Source organism: Bos javanicus, chromosome 9 (assembly GCF_032452875.1).
Source record: "Bos javanicus breed banteng chromosome 9, ARS-OSU_banteng_1.0, whole genome shotgun sequence".
Lineage (NCBI taxonomy): Eukaryota > Metazoa > Chordata > Mammalia > Artiodactyla > Bovidae > Bos > Bos javanicus.
In genome coordinates this window covers 28757857-28784883 of record NC_083876.1, presented here as the reverse complement: position 1 = coordinate 28784883, position 27027 = coordinate 28757857, and the positions used below count along the sequence as shown (strand labels likewise).

General features: G+C 37.5%; 1 protein-coding gene and 1 long non-coding RNA gene across 2 annotated transcripts in view; one reads left to right on the top strand and one right to left on the bottom strand.

Moving 5' to 3' along the window:
- Nucleotides 1-21807, bottom strand: part of SERINC1 (serine incorporator 1) — a 33938-nt gene extending 12131 nt beyond the window's left edge. The window contains exons 1-3 of the mRNA XM_061427441.1: nucleotides 21648-21807; nucleotides 3951-4112; nucleotides 1013-1182 (exon numbers count right to left, since the gene is read on the bottom strand). Coding sequence (XP_061283425.1) covers nucleotides 1013-1182; nucleotides 3951-4112; nucleotides 21648-21686 — 371 coding nt within the window. The 5' untranslated portion in view covers nucleotides 21687-21807. The remainder of the gene's footprint in view (nucleotides 1-1012; nucleotides 1183-3950; nucleotides 4113-21647) is intronic.
- Nucleotides 21808-21828: 21 nt separating this feature from the next.
- Nucleotides 21829-27027, top strand: part of LOC133253773 (uncharacterized) — a 68598-nt gene continuing 63399 nt past the window's right edge. Inside the window, exons 1-2 of the long non-coding RNA XR_009738421.1 lie at nucleotides 21829-21917; nucleotides 22791-22891. This is a non-coding gene — a long non-coding RNA (uncharacterized LOC133253773). The remainder of the gene's footprint in view (nucleotides 21918-22790; nucleotides 22892-27027) is intronic.

Here is a 27027-nt window from a genome sequence, read left to right as displayed (position 1 = left end):
AGTGCTTAGTACATACTTTAAGAAGAATGTTATCACAGGAAATGATTGTGATAGCCATCCTGTAATGTATTTTGAGAGTTGTTTAAAAATACATTTAATAAAGATGTTTTAACAGTGCAAAAAAAATTAAAAATCAAAACAACCTATGACTAAAGAGAATTGAAAAAAAAAAAAATCAACCTGGCACAAAACATGATTTTTCATTAATATTTCATTCTTCCTGTCTTTGATAGTGTATGTTAATAGATAAGCAACATCAGATACTTAAAACTATTTTTATTTATGGGATGGAACAGTGATAAAATTCAAAACATTCAATATTGAGTATGAGATGCATTGCTCTGTATTAAAGGCGACTGACAAAAAGGTACCTTGAAATGTCTAGGTTGTCTATTATAACCATTTAGAAAATCCACCACCTGTTTCAAAGCAATAAAGTTTTTCATTTTGGCTACACTGTGTATGTAAAGAACTGAGTTCAGTTTTCTGTAGTGAGATTGGCCTACGGAAGGCTAAGAGGAGGAAGAATAAACTCATTATTAGTCACAGATGTGATAAATCTTCTTTTCAGGATGAAAACATAGTTGAACCTTGAACAATGCTAGGGTTAGGGACTCCAACTCTCTGTATGGTTGAAATACAGTCAGCCCTCTGTATCAGAGGTTCCTCATTTGTGAATTCAGTCAATCAGAGATCATGGAGTGTGTATTACCGTAGTTATTAACTGTTGGAAACAAATCTCTAAGTGGACCTGCACAGTTTAAACCTGTATTGTTCACAAGGGTAAACTTTACTAAATATTATGCACAGCAATAAGTGACTCAAGTCTTCTATGTAATATTTATATTTCCAAATTCTGACATTCTCTGGTAGAGACGAGGATTTTCTTACTTTGTCATTCGTGAACAAAATAATTCTGCAGATTGTTCAAGTTTAAACTTTCTTTAGACAGACTCAAAATTACTGAGAAGAGACTACCCAGACTTTAACTGAAATTTATTAAAATACTTACCCATTGTGTATTGCAGCTCTAGGGTCACTGCTGCTCTTCACTTTAATCATTAAGAGAGAGAGAAGAAGATAGAACATAGCCAAGCCAAAGCACAATCGATATACAGCTTTATAGCCAACCAGAATATTACAAGGGACCATTCCTTTCTCATTCTCACAAAATCCAGGAATCTGAAAAACAAGAATTTCTAATCTAGAATTTTTTCAAGGAAAAATGACAATTCTGTGTAATTAAATAGCTTAAGGTTCAGAAAACTGAAGTTCGCTTTACAGTTTATGCTGAAATGTAATCAAGGTAAGTCTACACACTTTCATAAACAGAAGTTTAACTCTTTTTTCACTTTATGTGCACACAGGATAAATGACAAATGCCAATCCTAAAGTGAATGCGTATTTTAACTTGCAGACTTACTCAAACTTATTCTAAATTTTTTTAAAACTTACATTCTACTGTGATATGCTGAATCACATGTATAAAAGAAAAACACAATCAATAAAAGTTTAAAGAATTAGAGAGTAATTGAATCAGTTTCTAAATACTAAAGAGAACAATGATGGCTTTTCAAAGCCAATGCTATTAAAATCATTCTGAGATCTGGTCCCTGATTCTACAAATTTTATTTTTGATAATGGATAGATCTGAAAGTAAAGTGAAAGTGAAAGTTGCTCAGTTGTGTCTGACTCTTTGTGACCCCATGGACTGTCCATGGAATTCTCTAGGCCAGGATACTCGAGTGGGTAGCCTTTCCCTTCTCCAGGGCATCTTCCCAACCCAGGGATAGAACCCAGGTCTCCCACATTGCAGATTGAGTCTTTACCAGCTGAGCCACAGGGAAGCCCAAGAATACTGGAGTGGGTAGCCTATCCCTTCTCTAGAGAATCTTCCCAACCCAGGAATTGAACCAGGGTCTTCTGCATTGCAGGTGGATTCTTTACCAACTGAGCTATCAGAGATAGAACTGGATTAACAGCAAAAGGGTTGGCTATATTTCTATTTTTCTAACTTAAAATCTTGAAAAAGACTGAAGACCATTTCAGAATATCACACTGAAAACAGAGTACAAGTAAGTATTTTAAAAATATTTTTAAGTGAAATAAATGAGTGAAACAAACTAACAGTTTCAACTAAAACCATTCATAAGAAGTCAACTGGTTCCATGACAAAACCATATGAATGTCTTTTGCTTATACCCAGGACTTAAGTAAAATTAACTAAGCATCTGTTTATGGCATGTACATGCTACATTCACAACTGTGATAAGCTCATTTTCCAAACTTACATGGTTTTTCCTCACCCCAAAGTCAATCACAAGCAGATAACCATGGTTTAAAACCAAGTTATCTAACATAAATACTTTCTCAATCTCAAATTTTCTATTGTCATTCATCTTTCCTTGGAGGAAAACTAAGTTTTATATGCCGTCTCTTGATCACATTCTCTCTCATCTCTTACGGGTTAGATCCCTTATGACTTCTCAAAAAGCAAATGATTAAATCTCTCCATTCTAAAAACGTTTTAAACTCAGCCTCCCTCTAAGACTTGCCATCTTCATCACAAAGATCCTCAAGTTAGCAGTTTACTCACTGGATATATTCCTCACAGCCATATAACTTTCCCTCCCAAACCTCCTAGGTCCAGCATTCTTAAAACTACAGCTTTTTAAAGACACTACGACATATGTCAAATCCAATGGCTACTACTTAATCCTCACACTCTTTTACACCTTTTTTACACAGACGTTATCCTGTCATTCTTAAAGCTCTGTTCCTAAGATCTACAAACATGTTTTTGGTTCTCTTCTTTCACTGTTCCTTTAGAGCTTCCCTTCTCCATCAAGCCCCTTCTGTCAAAGTTCTAGCTCTGCTCACTCCAAATGGTCCTCCTCTTCAGCATATGCTGCCACAGTTTGAATTTCATCTCTAGCCCTGATGTGAGTGACACACTCGTATTTTCTACTTCCTGTTGGACACATACAGATATACAAATGTAGTGAAATACCCACAAGCCAACATACTATGAACTGAACTAGATTATATTCTCCCCATCTTCTTTCACAACCTGACTCCCTGGTGCCGGGGGACAGGGGGAGGGCGGAAGGCAGGGCAGGCAGTAAATTTAATAGAATACCTTTTCTTTCTTTTTCTTAGTTAACAGCAACAGTTTCTTCTCAGTTATCTAGGATCAGAACCTCGTTACTATTATTCAATCACTGCCTATATTTAAATCCAGAGCCAGTCAATTTTATGTTCAGGGAATCCATTTCAGGTGCTCTATGCCCTTCTTGATTACATCATTTTTACAGCCTCTACACTTAACAGCTTGCCTTTTTTTCCTGATTATCGGATAAATCTTCCTAAGGCATACATACTTGGCTCAAAAAGCTTTTATCCTCATTCTGCTTCCTGTTTTTCAATTTCTGTATACAAAAATTTATTATTAGAATGCCACTTTTTCCACGAGACCCACAGTGATTCTGACGTTACCCTGGCTGGAAATTACTTACTTCCTCTTATTATCACAGCACTCTTTTCTGCACCATCACAATCTCATAAACCACTTTTACTGTTTGTCTTTCCTAAATAATTATGAGCTGCTAAAACTGGGATTCAGTATTGTCTTCCTTTTTACAGTATTCTGTTTCCAACACATTGGAAGCAATTTTATGCATAAACATACTAAAGGTTCAGGATTCCCAGGTGGCACTAGAGGTAAAGAATCTGCCTGCCAACGCAGGAGACCTAAGAGAGGCAGGTCGGCAAGATCCCCTGGAGGAGGGCAGGCTACCCACTCCAGTATTCTTGCCTGGAGAAGCCCAGGGGCAGAAGGCCTGACAGATTACAGTCCATAGGGTCACAGAGTCAGACACAGCTGAAGTGACTTAGCAGGCACACACACTAAAGGTTCAGTTAATTAAAAAAAAAAAAAAAAAAAGACTTACCTTATTCAGCTGTTCTTCCATTCCAGGTATCAACATTACACAAGCTACACACACTCCAACAAGCAAAAAAAGTGCATAGATCAACCTAGTTACAGTGGAGTTATTTCCACTAGGACAGCATCGGCACAGCAAACACGGGGCACTGCCACACAAACACGGGATCTGGAAAAAGAACGGTAAAAATCAGTACAGTCTAAAATGATACAGTGAAAATCTACATTCTATCTACTCAAAAAAGGATGAAGTTAAGTTGATTAAAAAGTGATCTGGTTCACAAGTTATCTATAGACTATAAAACTTGGTAACTTCTGGGTAAAAATGAAGCAAAATAAAGCAAAAAAAAAAAAAGTGCCCTTTATATCAAGCAAAATGAGTAAGTTCAGTTAAAAATGAAGGAAAAAAACAGCAACAAGACCCAAAGTTTAGCTGAGAAAAGAAATGGGATATTCATTAATTGTAAGTGGATCTCCAACTCCTACCTTTTAAAACCCCCAGAAATCAGGCTGAATTCACAAAAGTCTGAGGTTTCTCAGATACTTCAGAGAAGGAAAAGAAGTAAACTGGTATTCTCATCTTTTCCCTCTTCTGACTTGGTGGTGGTGATAACCACCAAGTAAAAGTTCCTATTAGAATTAGGCAAAAATAGAATTAAATGAACGAGTGGGGTGAGCTAGCATTCTCTAACAGAATTCCACACTAAACTAGTAGTAGATCCCAGGGGAAAAGGCTATCTCCCTGAGCACGTGAGGCAAACGCCGGTAGTGGAATTTAACAATATCTCAGGAAGGCAAAATGAAAGTATTCTAGTAACAATTGACCTTACTCTAGGGTGAGCACCACCATCCACCAGATACCACAGGAAGGGAGTATTGCAGAAGTCAGACACACTACAGTAACCAATATAAGGTAGGATCGGAAGTACTTATACAGAACTTCGGAAATAAATAGCATGGCAACAACACAAACACATCTTAGCAAAAAATAAACAAACATGCCCTGACCAAAAAAAAAAAGCATTTGAAAAATCCAATCTGAAATAAAACATAACTCAGTAAGAAAAGGAAATTCCCTAAAATTGGTTCACCTGAAGCAAAAAGGAGAGATCAAACAGAAGAGAACAGAACAAGCTGAAAAGGACTGCAGGGCTGAGGAGAAATGAGAAGGGGAAAAGCCTGCTTAAAAAACTAACAAAACAAAAATGGAACAAAACAAAAATGCTGAAAATAAAAATCAGTTCAGTTCAGTTGCTCGGCCGTGTCCGACTCTTTGCGACCCCATGAACCGCAGCACGCCAGGCCTTCCTGTCCATCACCAACTCCAGAGTCCACCCAAACCCATGTCCACTGGGTCCGTGGTGCCATCCAGCCATCTCATCCTCTATCGTCCCCTTCTCCTCCTGCCCTCAATCTTTCCCAGCATCAGGGTCTTTTCCAATGAGTCAGCTCTTTGCATCAGGTGGCCAAAGTACTGGAGTTTCAGCTTCAACATCAGTCCTTCCAATGAACACCCAGGGCTGATCTCCTTCAGAATGGACTGGTTGGATCTCCTTGCAGTCCAAGGGACTTGCAACAGTCTTCTCCAACACCACAGTTCAAAAGCATCAATTCTTCAGCGCTCAGCTTTCTTTGCAGTCCAACTCTCACATCCATACATGACCACTGGAAAAACCATAGCCTTGACCAGACAGAGCTTTGTTGGCAAAGTAATGTCTCTGCTGAAAATAAAAATACTGATAGATAAATTTTGGATTAAGTACCATAAACTCAGGCCAAGACACAGTAACAGTGACCAGACCTACCCTACTGCCTTAATCCGTGGGGAAAAATAAAGTGAAACAATGGTTTTTCAGACAGTTAACAATAGGCAATTTAGGATACTTAATTTCTAAGAGAGATGAAACAATGTGAAGTCTATGACTGGCCTAGTTTTTCTCCCTGGGAAGAGTCTCCAATGTAGGCCAGCACAGGCCAGCAGTCTACTGAACTGGAGACACAGTTGGGACAGAGTTGAGAGTTTAGGGAAGTGAAGGCACATAAGAGTTCACAGGACATAAAAAATTAACGGAGAAAGCTATACTGAGATTGAGCTCTGGAGATCTGCAGAGGCTTCCATTTCTGTCTTCAGCAGAGCACTGATCAGCATATGTATTTGATTAAATTCCTCTAGGGGGCAGGGTGGGGTGGTATTACCAATCAGAATGGAAAAAACGTTAAAAATCCTTGAGTAAAATTATAAGATTTTTACTACACAGCTCTTGCCTGGAAAATCCCATGGACAGAGCAGCCTGGTAGGCTGCAGTCCATGGGGTCTTGAAGAGTCAGACACGACTGAGCGACTTCACTTTCACTTTTCACTTTCATGCATTGGAGAAGGAAATGGCAACCCACTCCAGTGTTCTTGCTTGGAGAATCCCAGGGACGGGGAGCCTGGTGGGCTTCCGTCTATTGGGTTGCACAGAGTCGGACACGACTGATGAGACTTAGCAGCAGCAGCATGGGGGGTGGGGGTGGGCGGAAGCTGGCCATAAGGCTAAAAAAAGCCATTCCAATCTCAACAAAGCCTAAAAGCAAACTTTGAAAAGGTTCTCTTCAAATAACTCACATATGTCTAAGAACAGCAAGAATGTTTTTTTAACAAATACAACATATCCAGCTCCCATCAAGGTAAAACTTACAATATCTAACAGCTAATAAGAAACTGGCAGGCATACCAGTATGGAAAATACAGCTTATAGTTAAGAGCAAAGTCAACAAATAAAAATCAGCCTGAAAATTACACAGATAACTGAATTTAATTATAAAAATGGCATTCCAAAATCACTGAGGACGGTGACTGCAGCCACAAAATTAAAAGACACTCGCTCCTTGGAAGAAAAGCTATGACAAACGTAGACAGCATATTAAAAAGCTGAGACATCACTTTGCCAACAAGGTCCATATGGTCAAAACTATGGTTTTTCTTGTAGTCATGTATGGATGCAAGAGTTGGACCATAAAAAAGACTGGAGTGTCAAAGAATTGTTGCTTTCAAACTGTGGTGCTGGAGAAGACTCTCGAGAGTCCCTTGGATTGTAAGGAGATCAAACCAGTCAATCGTCAAGGAAATCAACCCTGAACATTCACTGAAAGGACTGTTGATGAAGCTCGAGTTCTAATACTTTGGCCATGTGATATGAAGAGCTGACTCACTGGAAAAGACTGATGCTAGGAAAGATGGAGGGCAGGAGGAGAAGGGGGCGGCAGAGGATGTGGGGGTTAGATGGCATCACTGATTCAGTGGACATGAATCTGGGCAAACTCTGAGAGATAGTGAAAGACAGGGAAGGCTGGTGTGCTATAGTCCATGGGGTTGCAAAGAGCTGAACATGACTTAGTGACTATGTTATTGTAACTATACTTCATTTGCTCAAGTAGAGGAAAACACAGCATGTCAAAGAGAGACATGGAAGGTTATGTCCATATCAAACTTCTGAAAATGAAAAGTAAAGTATCTGAACCAAAAAGTACACTGCAGAAAAAGCAAATAAACTTGAAGACATAGCAAAAGAAACAATCCAAAAGATAAAAAGACTAGAACAAAAACAACAGAGAATCAGTGTTGTGAAACAACTTCAAACAGCCTAATACCTGTCAAACTGGGGCTTCTGAAGAATAGAGGAGACAGGAGAGTCCTTTTGAGGAAGTAACTGCCAAAATGTTCTTCATGAAAACTATAAACTCACAGATCCAAGAAACTCAACAAAAACGTAATGAAAACTACACATCAAGTTACATCATAATTTTGTTTAGGGCTTCCTTTGTGGCTCAGTGGTAAAGAATTCACCTGCCAATTCAGGAGACACAGGTTTGATCCCTGGGCAGGGAAGATCCCAGGTGCCGTGGAGCAAGTAAGCCCATGCACGACCACAAAGCCTGGAAACTGCCACTCCTGAGCCCACGTGCTACAGCTCCCGCGGCTCGAGCGTCCCAGAGCCCTGTCACCACAAGAGAAGCCCCACAATGAGAAGCTTGTGCACGCAGTGAAGAGCAGCCCCGCTCCCCAACTAGAGAAGAGCCTGTGCAGCAGCAAAGACCCAGCACAGCCAAACATAAATAAGTGAAATTAAAAGAAAAAAAATGGTTTAAAAAAATAAATTGCTTAAAAACAATGATAAACAGAAAAAAATCTTAAAAGCAGTCAGAAAATGAAGGTACCTTATATAAAGAAGAAGGATATCAGACTTCTAGTAAGAAATATTGCAATGCAGAAATCAATACTGAATTGAAGGAAACTGTAAGTTCACACTCAGCAAAGATATCTTTGTAAAGACATTTTTAGGCACAGAAAAAACCCCAAAATAACAAATCTAAACTATCAGAAATGTGAAAAGAAAGTTACACCAGAAATGTGGATCTACATAAAAGAAATGGACAACAAAAAAGAAATGGTTAACTGTGTATTCTTTTTTTTTTACATATAAAAGGTTACTTAGAAAACATTATTATCTTTTTAAAGCAAAATAGTAAAGTATTCTGGGTGGTTACAACACAGACGGCAGTACAGTTACTGTATGTGACAGTTACAAACAGGCCATAAAAGGAGACATTCAACTATACTACTGTATACTTAAATTAGAAACAGAATGGATATGACACAAAGGCAGTGTAATAAGCTAAATACTATAAACCCTACAGTGACCCTACAGTCTAAAAATGCAAAACAAAGGAATACAGCTAGTAAGCCAAAAGATTAAAAAAAAAAAAAAAACATTAATATATTGCTAATTAATCCAAAATAAGGAAAAAACTAGGGAAAAGAGACCATGACCAGGTAGGATAAACAAAAAACAAATAGAAAGATGGTTGATTTAAGCACAAACATAATCAATACTCACATTAAGTATAAAGAGACTAAACACTGACAAATAAAAAGCACAGTCAGATTAAAGAGTTAAGATCCAACCCTATCTTTTCTACAAGAAACCCACTTAAACATACAGACAGAACTGGTGGAAAATTAAATATATATATATATGTACACATGTGGGTATATATATATGTGTGTCTGTCTGTGTGTGTGTATACACACATACACATAAACACACATACCAGTATCAAAGTAGATTTCAGAGCAAAGAGTTTCATCAGGAACAAGGAGGGCCATTTTATAATAAAAGACAAACATGGAGATATAGGATATTCATTAAGCAGACATACAACATACAATCCTAAATATTTCTGCATGTAAAAAAGAACTTCAAAATGCATCAAAGAAAAATTATTAAAACTGAAAAGAGTAATAACAAGTCCACATCTATGTTCTTTCATTAACTGAAGTAGGAAAAAAACTCAATATACATATCAGTTCAGTATCATTAATTATCTCTGACATTCAGAGAATATTCCATCTAACCAAAGCAGAATAAAAATTATTTTCAAAAACACAGAAAACACTTAACCAAAACAGAGCATATTCTGGGCCATGAAACAAATCTCAAATCTCAATAAATATAATCATACATGTTTTCGTGGCCCACAATGGAATTAAATACTGATCAGTAACAGAAGGATTTATTTCTCCAGAAACTAAATAATACAGTCAAACTCACAAGCAGAAGAGGTCAAAAAACAAACAGAATGAAAATAAGGTATCACATTTTTGGAATGTACCAAAAGCAATGTTTAAAAGAAACCTACAGTTTTAAGTGGCTATGTTAGATAATAAATAAATCAATGACCAGAGCTTTCATCTTAAGTTATTAAATGAGCAAAGTATAGCCCAAATAGGCAGAATAAAAGAAATGATAAAGATAAATCCATGAGGTAAAAAACAGAAAAGAAGAAAGACAGTGAAGCTAGTTTTAGAAGACCATTATAATTTAGAAATCTATCGTCAGACTGATGAGGATAAAAAAATAGCAAGAAAGTGAACATACACATCTTCAGAACCAGAAATGAGAGAGAAGGTATTATTATCGATCCTGTGAGCATCAAAGGATTATAAGAGAAAACTATGAACAATTTTATTGAATAATTCAACAACTTAGATAAAACAGATAAACTCCATGAAAAATCCAAACTACCAAAAATCATTCGATGAGAAATATATAAGATGAATGGTCCTGTTTCAAGAAACTGAATTTGTAGTTAAAAACCTTCACAGGCATAGGTAGCTTCACTAGTGAATTCCATTAAACATTTAAAGAATAAATCAAACCAACTCTACCCAGATTCTTCCGGAAAACTAAAGAGGCAAAAAACTGATACAAAATCAAGGAAACAACATACTGATATCCTTTATGAGCATTACAAAAAAAAAAAAAAATCCTTAATATCCTGTCAAGTCAATAATACAAAAAGTATACAAAGATCTCCTGTTCCATTTTCACAAAGGAGGAGACTGGAACCATGACTCCATCCTAAAGAAAAGAAAAAAGCAAAGAGACTCAAAAAATCAACAATTCTTCTAGGATCCAAGTTAGGTGAGGACACAGAGTAAGTCACTGCCCCCGAGACTGAAAGACAGACAGGGAATCATCGCTTATTAGTGTCCACAAGTGGAAACTGACTTGGGAACCGGTGTGCAGGATGGAAATCCTGAAAGATAACTGAAGAACTGCTGGAGCCTCATAGTGGACAAGTCTGAGAGCTAAAAAAACCAGGAAAACACACTTAAAGGGCCCTACAAACTTGTGAATTTTACTACTAGTTCAATCAGGTTCTCATAGTAAACTTGAGAGAAAAATTCCTTCCAGCTTCTTGTAGGAAAGGAGAGATCCATTTTAAAATATATTAGAACACTTTTTTCTGAACACCTGACCTCAAGAAAAACTAGTTAAATAGAGTCTAACTTATTTAACTAGAGGATAAATAACCTAGGGGAAGAGAAATACTGAACTCTAGCTTTTCAAGCCATCCTCTCCCATTTATAGGGGGACGGAGGGGAGACTAAGAAATATTAGGAAGTTCACAGTCCAGAGGCATAAGCTTACTAAAAGACTAAAATCTAATCAGAGAATAATGGATGTTTCTCTTTCACCCACACCTCACCAGGACACAATCAAGTTCCTTTTCCCTGGTACATAGTATCTGGCTATCAGGAAAATTATTGACATTACAAAAGGCAAAAAACACAATTTGAAGAGACACAGCAAGCATCAAAACCAGACACAGCAGAGATATTAGACTGATCAAACCAAAAATATAAAACAACTATCATATGTTAAGGGTTCTACTGAATAATGTAGACAGCATACAAGAAGCAGAAATGAAATCCTTCAAAAAAATATATGTTAGAAACAAAAAACAGTAGCAGAAATGAAAATGCAGACACGGTTGAGGAAATAATTTCTGAGCTTAAGACTGTATCAATAGAAATTTTCCAAATTGAAAAGCCAAGAGAGTAAAGACTGACATTCTGTTCAACAGAATATCCAAGAATCGTGAGATAACTGCAAATGGTAAAACATAATGTGAATATCACAAGGAAAAGAAATATTTTTTAAATGACAGACTTCCCCCAAATTAACATCAGACATACACACCCCACCCTCCACAAAAAAAAAAAACACCACCACCAACAAAAACCCCTACACCTAGATAAATCGCTTTGAAGCAACAGAAAATACAATATCCTGGAAGAAGCCAGAGGAAAAACACCTTACCTACACAGGAACAAAGGATGAATTATCGATATATTCAAGTTTTCCTCAGACACCATGCAAACAAGAGTGAAGTAAAATATTTTAGTGTTGAGAGAAAACAACCCGCCAACCTACAGTTCTGTACTCTGCAAATTATCCTTCAAAAGAAGAAATATTTTCTCAAATAAAATGGAATTTGTTGCCAAACTCTAGACTTGCTTGCAAGAAATGTTCAAAATTCTCTAAAAGAGGAAAATAATATAATTCAGAAACTCTACATATAAAATTACTCTTATAAATAAAAGTAAAAACTTTTCTTATTCTTAGTTGAGCTAACTTGTTTGCTCAAAATAAGAGCAACAATGTATTGTTACATATGCACACATGTTATGCCTATACATATACATGTGTGTAGACACATAGGTTCCTGTGTGTGTATTTAATGAATGAAAGTAATGTAGAAAGGAAAGGAGACAGGAATCAGGATCGTTTTCCTATTATAAGGTATTAACACCAGCTGTAAGTGTGTAGTGTCGTAGTATGCTGTTACTTCAAAGTGGATAAGCTGTAAATGTTATTTCAAATTCTAGAGTGCTACAGACCAAAAATCGTATGATGAAAATCTAATGCACAAGGTGATGATGTTATGAGATAGGGCCTTTGGGAAGAATTAGGTCAAAAAGGCCGAGCCCGCACGAAGAGTAGTGCTCTCATAAAGGCGGCAGAGAGAGAGCGCCTCACCTCTTCGACTATATGAGGAAACACCAACAAGTTGGCAGTCTACAACCCTGAAGAGGGCCTTCACCAGATACAAAAGATAGCCATGCGGGCACCCTAATCTTGGACTGCCAGCCTCCAGTACTGTGAGAAACAAATTTCTGTTGTTCACATGCCACCCAGCCTGTGGTATTGTTACAACAGCCCAAATGGACTAATAAATTGGGCAACAACCGAAAAACAAGTAAATAACACTTCATAAAAGCTAAAAGATGTTTAACTGATATGCTAAAAGGGAGAGAAAATGGAATCATATACAATGCTTAATTTAAACACCCTTCTCCCCCAACACACAACAAGAAAAACAAGGGCAACAAATAGAAAACAGTAATAAATACAGTAAATACTAGTCCAAATCTATCAGTAATCACCTTGGAGATCAGAGGCCTAAATTTATTCAATTAAAAGACAGACTGTCAGTGTGTTCAAAAAACAAGACCCAATTACACTGCTTACAAGAGACTCACTATAAATATAAAGACACACAGAATAAAAGTGAATGGAAGGGGAAAATACAACATGTGAACACTAAATGAGAGAGGGTAGCTGCACTGGTTGCAGGTAGAGCAGACCTCAAAACAAGCAAAGTTATCTGGGATAAAGAAAGACACTACATAGTGATACAGGGATCCAATTCTCCAAGAAGATGTTAACAATTCTAAATATGTATGCACCTAATGGCAGAGCATCAAACTGTGAAGGCAAAAACCCAGTAAAACTGCAAACAGAAACAGATGACTCCACTGTCAGAGTTAGAGAGACTCCAGTGTCTCTCTCAGAAATGGACAGACTGAGCTAGCAGAAAATCAGGAAGGACAGCTGCACTCACCACCACCAATCAAATGGGTGCCTGACATCTATAGACTACTCTACCCTGTGACCAGCGAACACATTCTCCAAGATGACATGGAATAGTAACCAAAAGCACACTGCTGACAATAAAACACAGTATCGAACTTGAAAGAGCACTGACTGCTCTCAGACTACAAATCAACTAGAAATCAATAGCAAAATGGTAACTGGAAAATCCCCCAAATTCTTAAAACAATGTACTTATCTAAAATAAACACAGAAGTCAAAGAAGTCTCAAGAGAAATTTTTAAAAATCTGAATTAAAATAATAACACAATTTATAGAAACTTATGGGATGTAGTGAAAGCAGTGCTTTTAGGCAAATTTACAGCACTGAATGCATTTACCAGAAAAGAAAATCTAAAATCAATCATCTAAGCTTCCATCTTAGGAAACTAGAAAAAGAAATGCAAACTGAAAGAAAACAGAAAAAAAAGAACTAGACTAGACACCAACGCAATCAAAGACAGAAAATAGAGAAAAACCAATGAAAACAAAATGTGGTTCTTTGATTAATAAAAATAAGCCCCCAACCAGGCTAACTAACAAAAAAAGATAACACAGATTACTAACGTTAGAAATAACAGAGAAGATGTCACTGTAGGTCCTGTGGACATGAAAAGGATAATGAAAGAATACTATGAACAATTCTGTGCCCACAAATTTGAGAACCTACACAAATGGACAAAACCCTTGAAAGATACAAGCTGCTAAAACTCACACACAAGAAACAATTTGAATAGACCTCTATTAAAGAAATTTAATCAATAATTAACAGCCTTCCAAAACAGCACTAGGCACAGGCAGGTTCACTGGTGAATCTACATCGATTCCCTTCAATCTCAGAGAACACAAGTAGAGGGGGAATACTTTCTACCTTGTTCTATAAAATAAGCATCATTCTAATAACAAAACCTGACAAACACATTATAATAAAAGATTAACCTTTCTCATGAATAAAGGCATAAATTCTCAATAAAATATTAGCAAATTACATCCAACAATGTAGGAAAAAGAATTACACACCACAACCAAGTGGGATTTGTCCCAAAAGGCAAGACTGGCTCACATTCAAATAGTTAGGACTCATGTAAATTACAGACTTTGGGAGATGATGATTGTTAGTGTAGGCTTAGTAACTAACAAACGCACCTCTCTGGTGGGGAATGTTTGCAACAAGGGAAGCTATGCATATGGGGACACAGGGCATATATGGGAAATCTCTATCTTCCTCTCAATTTTTCTGTAAAGCTAAACCTGATTTTTAAAAATAGTTTTAAAAAAGCATACAAAAGGTTAATACACTGTAATCAGGCGGGGTTGAGCTGGGAGAAAGCAAATTTGGTTAAGCTTTTGAAATTCAATCAAATTAGTTTACCACATTAACAGACTGAAGAAAATTACCACCAGGGCCATCTCACACAATGCAAAAAAGTAATTTGAAAAATTCAATACCCATTCATTATAAAACAAATTTAAAAAACTCACCTAGAGCCAGAGATGTGGGAGTGTGAGGTCAACTGGGCCTTAGGAAGCATTACTAGGGACAAAGTGGAGGTGATGGAATGCCAGCTAAGCTATTTCAAATCCTAAAAGATGATGCTGTCAAAGTGCGGCACTCAATATGCCAGCAAATTTGGAAAACTGAGCAGTGGCCACAGGACTGGAAAAGGTCAGTTTTCATTCCAATCCCAAAAAAGGGCAATGCCAAAGAATGCTCACTACCACACAATTGCACTCATTTCACATGCAAACAAGGGCATGCCCAAAATCTTCCAAGCCAGGCTTCAACAGTAAGTGAACTGAGAACTTCCAGATGAACAAGCTAGGTTTAGAAAAGGCAGAGGGACCAGAGGTCAAATGGCCAACATCTGCTGATCACAGAAAAAGCAAGAGAATTCCAGAAAAACATTTCCTGCTCCACTGACTACACTAAAGCTTTTGACTGTATGGATCACTACAAACTGTGGACAATTCTTAGAGAAGGGAATACCAGACCACCTGACCTGTCTCCTGAGAAATCTGTATGCAGGTCAAGAAGCAAGTTACAACCAGACATGGAACAAAGGACTGGTTCCAAATTGGGAAGAAGTGTGTCAAGGCTATATATTGTCACCCTGCTTATTTAACTTATATGCAGAGTACATCACATGAAATGCCGGGCTACATGAAACACAAGCTGGAATAAAGACTGCAGGGAGAAATATCAATAATCTCAGATATGCAGATGACTACACCCTTAGGGCAGGAAGCAAAGAGGAACTAAAGAGCCTCTTGATGAAGATCAAAGAGGAGAGTGAAAAAGCAGGCTTAAAACTTAACATTCAAAAAACAAAGATCATGGCATCCAGTCCCATCACTTCATGGCAAATAGGTGGGGAAACAGTGTAAACAGTGAAAGACTTAATTTTCTTGGGCTCCAAAATCACTGTGGACAGTGACTGCAGCCATGAAATTAAAAGATGCTTGGTCTCTGACATCATTTTGCTGACAAAGATCCATACAGTCAAAGCTATGGTTTTTCCAGTAGCCAAAGGCTGAGTGCCCAAGATTTGATGTTTTCGAACTGAGTTTTGGAGAAGACTCTTGAGAGTCCCTGGGACTGCAGGGCAACCAAATCAGTCAATCCTAAAGGAAATGAGTCCTGCATATTCACTGGAAGGACTGATGCTGAAGCTGAAGCTCCAATACTTTGGCCACCTGATTTGAAAAGCCGCCTCACTGGAATAGACCCTGACGCTGGGAAAGGCTGAAGGCAGGAGGAGAAGGGAATGACGGAGGATGAGATGGCATTACTGACTCAATGGACATGAGTTTGAGCAAGATCCAGGAGATGGTCAAGGACAGGAAAGCCTGGTGTGCTGCAGTCCATGGGGTCACAAAGCGTCAGACGTGACTGAGCAACTGAAGAATAGAAAAAACTTTCAGCAAACAAACAGAATATGCTTGACTTGAGGATACCCTTAATTATCATGTAGATGCTTTGATAAAAAGCATTTACAAAACAAAAAACAAAAACAAGAAAAATAAAGAAAGTACATACTTTGGAAAGGAAGAGATAAAGCTGCTTTCCTTCACACATAATTGTCAACATGAACAATCCCAAAGAACTTACAAAATGCTACTAGAACTACAAGAAAGTTTAATAAGGTCACAGGACACAAGGTCAGTATATACATATCAATTACACTTCTGCACACTAACAACAAACAACTGGAAAGTGAAACTAAACAAAAATACTTATAAACCTAGTAAAATATACACCAGCTTTCAAATGATGAAAATTAAAGAAAAACACTGATGAAAGAAATCAAATATTTAGGTTAATGGCATGATAAACTGAGTTCATGGATTGGAAGACTCCTCATTTAGGTAACAATTCTTTCCAAACTGATCTATAAATTTAACCCAAGCCCAATCATAATTCCAGCAGGTGTTTGGTAGCAACTAACTGCTTCTAAAACTTTTACAGAAAAGCAAAAGAACTAGAATAGCCCAAAGAATGTTGAAAGAGTAGTTAGAATCACACTACCTGATTTCAAGATTAACTTAAAAGCAACAAGAATCAAACTAGGGTAATTTACGCAAAACTATGGACATAAATAACAGAAGAACAGAGTTAAGAAAAACAAAGATGGTAAACAGGCTTTTGCTAAAAGTGCCAAAGCAGATCAATATAGAAAGAACAATCACTTCTACTCTTTGAAAGCCATCAGTATGAGAATGAAAATACAAGCCACAGACTTGAAGGAAACATTTGCTGGTGGGAATAAAACCTGGTATGACCATCTTGGAGATAAATTTGAAAATTTCTTGTAAGTCAAATGTACATTTACCATATGATTTAGCAATCCCAATGCAAGATATTTAGGTACATAAAATAAGTTATAGACACACAAGAAAACTTTATAGGAACACTAACAGCTACTTCATTTCCAAAATGTGGAAATGACCCTCAGCTGTTGGAGACAAGCTGTGGAGCAATGGAATCCAAGCAATGGAATACCATGTAATGATAAAAAGGAAGAAACTACTAACAGACACCATAATATGAATGAATCTTGAATTATACTAATTCACTGAGTAAGAGAAGCCACACTCTGAAGGCTATATGCTGTATGATTCCATTTACAGGACATTCTGGAAAGGCAAAACTGGGAAAAAAGCCCAGGGATTCTCCAGAATGCAGATGGCATAACTTTTTAAGGTGACAAAAGTTCTTTAGTGGTTACACAACTACATGGTTTGTCAAAGTTCACCGAACCACACACTACAAAGTATGAATTTTATGTAAATTAAATCAACTAAAGAAAAACGACAGAAATATAGGAAAAATAATATGGAGAAAAAAGAAGACAACACGAAATTAACTCATGTCTTTAAAATGGAGAAGCCTCTAAATAAATGTAACAAAAAGGACATTCAAAGATACAATAAGAATTTCCTTAAAGAAATAAATCTGTATCTTCAGAAAAACCCACTATTTTCTAGAAGAATAAAAAGTGATGAAAGATTTAAAGTCAGACATATTTGGTTAATTTTAAAGATAAATAAACTCTTCAGACACTCAGGCAGAAGCTGCTATGTATGAGACGTGTTAAAAGGAAATGGCTACCAGAGCAGGGGAAGACAGAACATAATCCATAGAAATACCTCAAGTCCTGAAAGAAATGGGTATGCTATTATACCAGTCCACAGTGTTTCTCAAGAAAGCAAGAGGCATTTTTAAATATGAAAAAAATTCAGGGATTTCAACATCCATGAATTCTTTTTGGAAAAAATCTATTACATGACCCAATTTGGTCAATTATGAGATGACACATAAAAAAAGAAACAGAACTTAGAGAAGCTATGGTTTTAAAAAGAAAAAGAAGAATGCTCTGAACTATGAATCCACTTAACAGTAGAACAGTGGTTTTCCATCAGAATCACTGGAGAGAATATTAAACCACAATGCTGGGACCCAGTCAGCATTTCCAGTTAAGTGTAGTCCAGGATATACTTTAAGAATGACTGGTTTAAAGATTAAACAACTGAGGGAATTATGGTTATAAAACGAAACAGCCATAAAAAATAATACAAAGAAATTCTAGTTAAAGTTGGCAAAATGAATACATCAATTACTTTAGAAACACCAATAAAATGAAAAATAAAAGATTTTTAACAGAAGGAATAAAATTAAAAGGAAAACAAATTAAAAAACCAGAAGAATACTGAGTTAACAGGTTAGAAAGTAAAGGAAAAAAGTTAAGCAATAAAATTTGTACAGGATCATCAAACAGATCAGGAATAGGTGGTACCACGTACCTCCATAAGAGAGGTTGAAGGTAGAGGTGAAAATTAAATGATTAGTTTAATTCATTTTTTAAAGTGCAGTTAAGACCCTTAGATTTCATTTCATTTCTTATACCGGCCAACTGAAGAGGATAAGGCAGGATTTTTCAGCTATGGCACATTGACATCTGGGGCCAAATAAGTCTTTGCTGTTGAGGACTATCCTATATATTGTAAAACATTTAGCAGTATTCCTGGCTTCTACCCACTTGATGCTATTAGCACCTTATCCCAAGTTGTGACAATGAAAAGTATCCACAGGCACTGTCCAATGTTCCCTGGGGGACAACTGAGAACCACTGCTCTAGAAACATCTCTTGAGAGAACTCTTTCAGAACCTCTCCTGATGAAGAAGAATTTAACACTCAGCAATTCCTTTACTTTTACATTCTTCTGTTAAATTCAGAAAAAATTAATTCTGTTTAAAAATATATGTTCAGCACGCTACCACACCTTAAAAAATATTTCTGTTTATTCATCCATGTGTATGCATGCATTGAGAGAGAAGAAATGTAGTGGGATTTTGTTGGTGACATTTACATTTTGTACTCTGCACTGCTTGGCTATTTATAGCAACTATGAATCATTTCTACAAAATCAAGTCATTGTACTAAAAAATATAAATCTAGCAAGAGACTGCACAAAATAAGCAGGCAGGAATCACAAGCTTCTTCTCAATTACTTAACATTTGGGCAAAAAACTGATAGTTGTTCTATACAAAATACAGTGATTCAAAAAGTCAACACTACTCACTCGCATCATCTTTAGACTGAGGTGGGGAAAGCACCTGAGTAAGCATCAATTGCTGGTGATGCTGTAGTTACAGGATTAGGTGGCAGGTCCACCTGTGTTTATAAAAATGCTTAATCACCAATCAGATAGATAGCCATGCTTGAACCAAGGATTACCATCAATCTAATTCTAGACCACTCAACAGCAAAAACACAAAACAAAAAACCCCACAAAATGAAATAAAAAAAATTAAACACTCCAATCTCTGTGATACACAGTATCACAAGTAATTTTTTACACTTTTTTCCATAGTTCAGACATTTTCTACCATTTTCCTAAACAAACAAAAAAATCTTTGTAAAAACTGATTAAGTCTAAAGAAACTTGAGCAAACAAAGAATGAGGTTCATTTTCATTCTGGCTTAACTGATCTAAGTTAATGACCTGAATACTTTTGAATACTTGACTAAATTTCAATATGTCAAAACCTCTAAATAAATGAGCATATCTGTTAAGACCATGGGAGAAAGGGATTTGTAAAATACAAGGCATATTCTAATTGCTACTGAACTGCACTAAAATTGAACAATTCAGAAATAGAGACAGAGACACCAAGAAAGAAAGGGGAAAAAACAACCAGAATTGCCTAGAACCATGATGAGCAGCCTTAGACACCCAGCCTCTCTAACCACCAGAGACCTAATTACTGGAAGGTAAGAAAGTGTCTCCTTGTTACCATCTTTCCAATGCACCTTCATATTAACAGTAACTAAAAGGCTCTGTCTATAGAACTGTGACTAAGTGGAGAACTAAGTTGTAAAAATTTTAATACGAATGTAATTTTTCCCACATTGTTCACTAAAACGATTTAAAACACACGTTTTTATTAATCCCCCAAATCTTTTTTTAACCATAACCATCCTCGAGGCAAAAAAGACTGCTCATCACAGGTCTAGAAATTGAAAACAAAATGCAAAACATGTATCCCTACTATATAAAGAACATGCCCATTTGCTAACTGGACAAAATCTGACTTTACAAACAGAATTACACAACATCTCACCCCCCTCAATTAAAACAATTCTATAATAATCATTTTGCAATACATTAAGTTTATTACCCTAAATATGCCTCTTATAAGATACTCAATGGTTTCAAGTAGATTCTCTACTTTCATAATGAGATAAAAATATACCAGCTTTGAAAGAAAGAAAAATATACCAGTTTTCTACGCCCAGCTACAAGAAAAAAAAATTTTTTGTGGGTGTGTGTGTAAAATCAAGACAATGACCTGGGTTGGAGCAACCTCTATGTAGTATTTTACTAAAATTTAACATTCATATTTCAAGCCACATTGAAAACTTTTTAAAAAGAGATGCAAAAACAACAGAAATGTTACCTAATGTATATAATGGAGTCATCTGGTTAGTCAGACAAGGAATTGTTAAAAACAGAATTTAGAAATCATGGGTTAAAGAACTAAGATTTGAACTCAAATATCTCGCCCCGTATTACAAATACCTTTAACTGTAAAGTCAATTTTTGTTTATTGGGGGACGGGGGAGTGTTTATATCAAACTCAAATTTATTTGTACCACCTGAATCAAAAAATCCTGCCACCATAATGAAGAATGGTTTCACTCTAACAACGCTATCAAACTGCAACGTACACCAAATTAAAAGTGAGATGTCGCATTACACAAGCATCTTTCTGTCAAAAAAAAACAGGTATCTGATAACACAGAACTGACCAGCTTTTTCAAACACATATTTGAGAAATACATAATTTTCTCACATCATTAAGCTCGAGGACTCACTCGCAGAGTTCGGACTATTTAAAAAGGATGTAACTATATCAGTATGACTGCGGGGCTGCCCCACATATCCGTCATTTAACTGCAGTCTGCGCGACAGAACAAAGAGGCCTCCGGGGATGACAGTGCTGCAGTCTGAGGTCGCTGGGAGGAGATGACGAGAAGAGATGGGGTACTCCACAAAACGAAGCGGCAGAAGACCTTTGTAGAAAGGGCCCAGGCAGACATAAGACATAAAGGACAAAAAGGGGCCTGGAAGAATAGGCAATAGCCTTCATGAAAAGCGGGTTGGGGAGGAAAAACTGCTAGCTCTCAGCTTGGAATCTCCCATCCGGGTCACTCACTCATGTCCACTGCTCCTCGTGGCTACCCGGGTCGGCTCTTCCAAAGACACAGGGCCGCGAAGCTGTGTCGGAATGGCCAAAGGAGATAGGGAGGAAACGGGAAAGAAAGGCCTCCCTGTTGGGTGGGGTAACACGGTCCCGCCGGGCCTCAGCCAGGCCTGCTCGGGGCCTTTTCTCTCATCTCTCACGCTAGCCCCCTCAGGCCGCTAACAACCAACTTACCCAGCTCGCCATGGAGCACAGCCCCAAGACGCTCCCCATCTCCACAACGTCGCAGGAGCAGCGTATGCCAACAAGATGGAGACAGCACCTTCGCTCGCCTTTCCCCGCTTATTTACTAACTACAACCCACTTCCGGCGCAGAGCCCACCCCGCCCCTCCGCCTGCGTCACTTCCTTCGCGGCCTGGAAGGGGAGGGCATTTTGCTGGGTTGCGCACCCGCGGCCCTGAATTTCTAGCCTGTGTCGTTCCGCGATAGCTCTTCTAATTCAGGTGGCAAAAAGCGTCTTGTTTTTCCACTTTCGCATCTTTTTTTCCCCCACTTATGTTCTCAATTTACTCCTGAAGCCCACTTATTTCTACTCATTTGGGTGCTTCCAATTCTATCACTGTTTGCGGTTGTAACATGTTAATGACTTGTCCTGTTAAGATGTTACAAGAAGTTTGCACATTTAAAATGTGTAAATTAGTTAGATAAAACTTACTAATAACAACGCAAACATGTTATTGATTTTATTGAATGTCACGAGCTGTCGAGGAGACATTTATCACCCAATAAGCTATAAACATCTTTTAAATTATTTTGACCTACAAAAAAGGTAAAGTGAAAAACGTTATAACCGTGAACTTTCCTGTCTTCAAGAAATAACATTTCAAACCATTGCTCCCGACTGCATCGCTCCTCATCCTCCACCAAAAGATGGTCATAATGAATGAATGTGAGAGACGAACCAGCAGTCTGTGCTACAATGTCTTCAATTTACTGATTTGCAAATTGCTCTTCAAAGTGGTTTTAACCACTGTAAACTTTCTCCAGCAGTGAGAATTGTGTGTCACATTTTTATCAGCACTGGGGTTTCTCACACTCTTAATTAATAAAAGAGAACTGAAATGTCTCATTATACTATCAATTGGCATTTTCCTGATAACTAGTAAGGTTGAGAACTTGTTATTGACCATTGGGGCATCCTCTTCTGAATAAAATGCCTTTTCAAGTATTTTGCCCATTTATCAGTTGGGTTATCTATCCTTTATTGATTTGTAGGCGGTTTTAATGTATTTTTGGATACAAATTCTTTGTTATGTGTGGATCAATTACATCCTCCAGTCTGGACTTCCTTTTTCTTTTTGTGGTATCCTTTGAAGATTTGGCAACCCACTCCAGTATTCCTGCCTGGAAAATGCCATGGACAGAGGAGCCTGGTGGGCTACAGTCCATGGAGTTTCAAAGAGTCGAACACGACTGAGTGAGTAACACTTTTTGATGACACCTTTACATGTTTTAACGGAGAAGGCAATGGCACCCCACTCCAGTGCTCTAGCCTGGAAAATCCCACGGATGGAGGAGCCTGGTGGGCTGCAGCCCATGGGGTCGCCAAGAGTCGGACACGACTGAGCAACTTCACTTTCACTTTTCACTTTCATGCATTGGAGAAGGAAATGGCACCCCACTCCAGTACTCCTGCCTGGAAAATCCCATGGGCGGAGGAGCCTGGTGGGCTGCAGTCCATGGGGTCTCGAAGAGTCAGACACGACTGAGCGACTTCACTTCACTTCACTTAACATGTTTTAAAATTTCTTATAGTCAAATTTAACTTGATCCTAAAGTTACAGGATTTTGTTGTTTAGAACTCCTCACTAGTATCAAGATTTTAAAGACATTTTCCTCCGTATATTTTCTTCTAGTTTTGAAGTTTTGCTCTTAAATGCTTAGGTTTTTAATCCACATAAAGAACTGATTTTTGTGTATGGTAGGATGTAAAATCCAATCAATGATGTGATGGTAAACTGGCTCTCTGGGGGAAAAATAGTCCTGATACATAGCATTTGCAGATTTCTAGTATAAATACTCCCACTATGGCAATTCCCATCTATCAGTGTTTTAAGAAGACATTTGTGAAATCCCTGACCATTCAGGAGTGGTTTGATCTAGTGCCAACATACCACCAAGTCCGACTGTATTCGAGTTTTTCTTATAGATAACCAATTGTCCTAGTATAAATAAAAGAATAATAATCCTTTCTCTCTCATCTGTAATACCATTGCTGTCATACATCAATTCCCATACCCATATTTCTGAACTTTATGGATTGGGTTGTCAATACATAGTTTACTGACACATGGATTTAATTATAGTTGTCTCTCTAATAAATAGTTTTAATTATGGTTGCTTTAAAATAAATCTTGATATCTGGAAGTTTTCTATACTTTATTCTTCATACTTGTTTGGCTGTTCTTGATCCTTTTCTTTTCTCTACATATTTTAGTCATGTTTTAAAGTTCGGATGATAAATTATATAGTCTCAGTAGTCATAAGAGTGGTGGTGGTGGTTGTTCAGTCACTTAACTGTGTCTGGCTCTTTGCAACCCCATGGACCCCATAAAAGTTGGGTGTGTAATCAATTTGACTATAAGTTTCTTAGTGGTTAGAGAGTTTCTCAATGAGACATTACTTGCATTCTAGATTGGACAGTACTTTATTATGTAAGATTAAACTTTGTGAGACTGATTTGTTAGTATTATTAACCCCCACTTACTGTGAGAATTATCCACTACTCCTAATTATTTTGATACCCTCTAAGTGAAGAGGAACTAAAAAGCCTCTTGATGAAAGTGAAAGAGGAGAGTGAAAAGTTGGCTTAAAGCTCAACATTCAGAAAACAGATCATGGCATCTGGTCCCATCATTTCATGGGAAATAGATGGGGAAACAGCGGAAACAGTGTCAGACTTTATTTTTGGGGGCTCCAAAATCACTGCAGATGGTGACTGCAGCCATGAAATTAAAAGACACTTACTCCTTGCAAGGAAAGTTATGACCAACCTAGATAGCATATTCAAAAGCAGAGATGTTACTTTGCCAACAAAGGTCCGTCTAGTCAAGGCTATAGTTTTTCCAGTGGTCATGTATGGATGTGAGAGTTGGACTGTGAAGAAAGCTGAGCACCGAAGAATTGATGATTTTGAACTGTGGTATTGGAGAAGACTCTTGAGAGTCCATTGGACTGCAAGGAGATCCAACCAGTTCATCCTAAGGGAGATGAGTCCTGGGTGTTCATTGGAAGGACTGATGCTGAAGCTGAAACTCCAATACTTTGGCCACCTCATGCGAAGAGCTGACTTATTGGAAAAGACTCTGATTCTAGGAGAGATTGGGGGCAGGAGGAGAAGGGGACGACAGAGGATGAGATGGCTGGATGGCATCACCGACTCGATGGACGTGAATCTGAGTGAACTCTGGGAATTGGTGATGGACAGGGAGGCCTGGCGTGCTGCGATTCATGGGGTCGCAAAGAGTCGGACACGACTGAGCAACTGAACTGAACTGAACTGAAGGAACAATATATCCATTGGTTGTAAATCAATAGTAAGGTAAATAATTATTAACTATAAAATAATAATTATAATTATTATTGTAAGGTAAATAATTATTAGCTATAAAATAATAATTATAATTATTATAAGGTAAATAATTAACAAATTGTCTACTTGCTGACTGTATGCTATATATATGCTAAGTCGCTTCAGTGGTATCTGACTCTGTGCGACCCCCATAGACGGAAGCCCACCAGGCTCCCCGTCCCTTGGATTCTCCAGGCAAGAACACTGGAGTGGGTTGCCATTTCCTTCTCCAATGCGTGAAAGTGAAAAGTGAAAGGGAAGTCGCTCAGTTGTGTCCAACTCTTAGCGACCCCATGGACTGCAGTCTCCCAGGCTACGCCGTCCATGGGATTTTCCACTTGCCGACGGTGAGAGTTAAAAAGATGGCTTTTTAAGATTTGTATTCAAACACAATCCAATACATGTTTTAAATACAAACCAGCAATTCAGGAGGAGCAGTTTCCCCAGGCTACTTTTTATAGCACGTCAAAGTCATAATGCCAAAGCACACATAAATTAGGAGTTTTAAAAGATGCTAATTGCTTAGTTCTCTTATGGTGTGACCTGATTCAGGAGTCGAATTTAAAATACCTCTAATGGGCAGTTTTCAAAAATATTAGAATAATAATTTTTTGAGATGGTAATAGGTAGCCACCCTCAGAAAGATTTCAAGTAAGTTTGGGTGGTACTGCTCACTATATTCTTGTGATTAATGTTGCACGTTAACACTGGAAACTTATTTGACTTTTAAAAACCTTTTTTCCCCCCCATGAAACATGTGTTAATATCTCTCATGAAGGATGGACTGCGTAGACTCCTGGCCATCCTCCTAAAATATAATTTTCAATAATTGAGCTTTTTGATCATTAGATCAAAAGACTAGATCTTTCTGAGCACTAGAGAGCTCAAGGTTATATTCTTTGCCAAGAATGTGAGCAGGCTCTATGTTGCCAATTAAGGACAAGATATAAATTTTGGCATTAAAACAAATGGAATTGAAAATTAATAGTCTCCTGGGGAAATTCAGGAGTAAGAACAAGACACAGGTCAGAACAAACATGGACAAGAAGTGGGCTGAGAGAATTCTGGAATACGACAGTCAGGGTTAAGGTTTTCCTCAGGAAACATTCTGGGTTCATTGTCATATATGGATGAACAAAGAATCAAAGCTCCCAAGTAGAGGATGATTGTGATAATTCTAACCTGAGAAAAATGGAGAACAGGGTTACCAAGGTTATCCTGGTAATAGTAAAAGTCTCAATAATACATTAATAAAAATCAACTTAGGCCAATGTAATACCCAGGATGAACTGGGCACAAAATTTACCCTAATGTAACCAAATAAGTAAGTTACTCTGAAATCTAGACCTACTGACTATCAGTCATTAAGTATTATGAGAATATCTACCCAAGCAATAACTTTGCTTTCAGAATGTACCTTCATGGGAATAAAACAATATCTTCAGTGTAAAGGAAAATACTTAGTTTTATGTTTTCTGTGGCAATCTATGCCTAGTTTCAAGTCAGAATAGGATCAAAATACATCTTTGCTCTTTAACATTCTGGAAATTTACTATCTGATATGTAAGGAGACCAATATTATCCCTAATTCTCAGATTATGTTAAAATACAAGTTTAAGAAAAACAAGACTAGGCCATGCTTCAGATTAAATTCATAGGGCATAGTCCATGACTGATTTTTTTTCTCCAGAATAAGTGTAAATAATGACGTGCCTGCGTGCTAAGTCACTTCAGTGATGTCTGACTCTTTACAACCCTGTGGATTATAGCCTGCCAGACTCCTCTGCCCAAGGATTTCCCAGGCAAGAATACTGGAGTGGGTTCATGCCCTCCTCCAGGGGCTCTTCCCAACTCAGGGATCAAACCCATATCTCTTAAGTTTCCTGCATTGGCGGGTGGGTTCTTTACCACCAGTGCCACCTGGTGAATAATGACAGATCTTTTTAAAAATTAGTTACAGATGCCTTATAGTTACACACTAC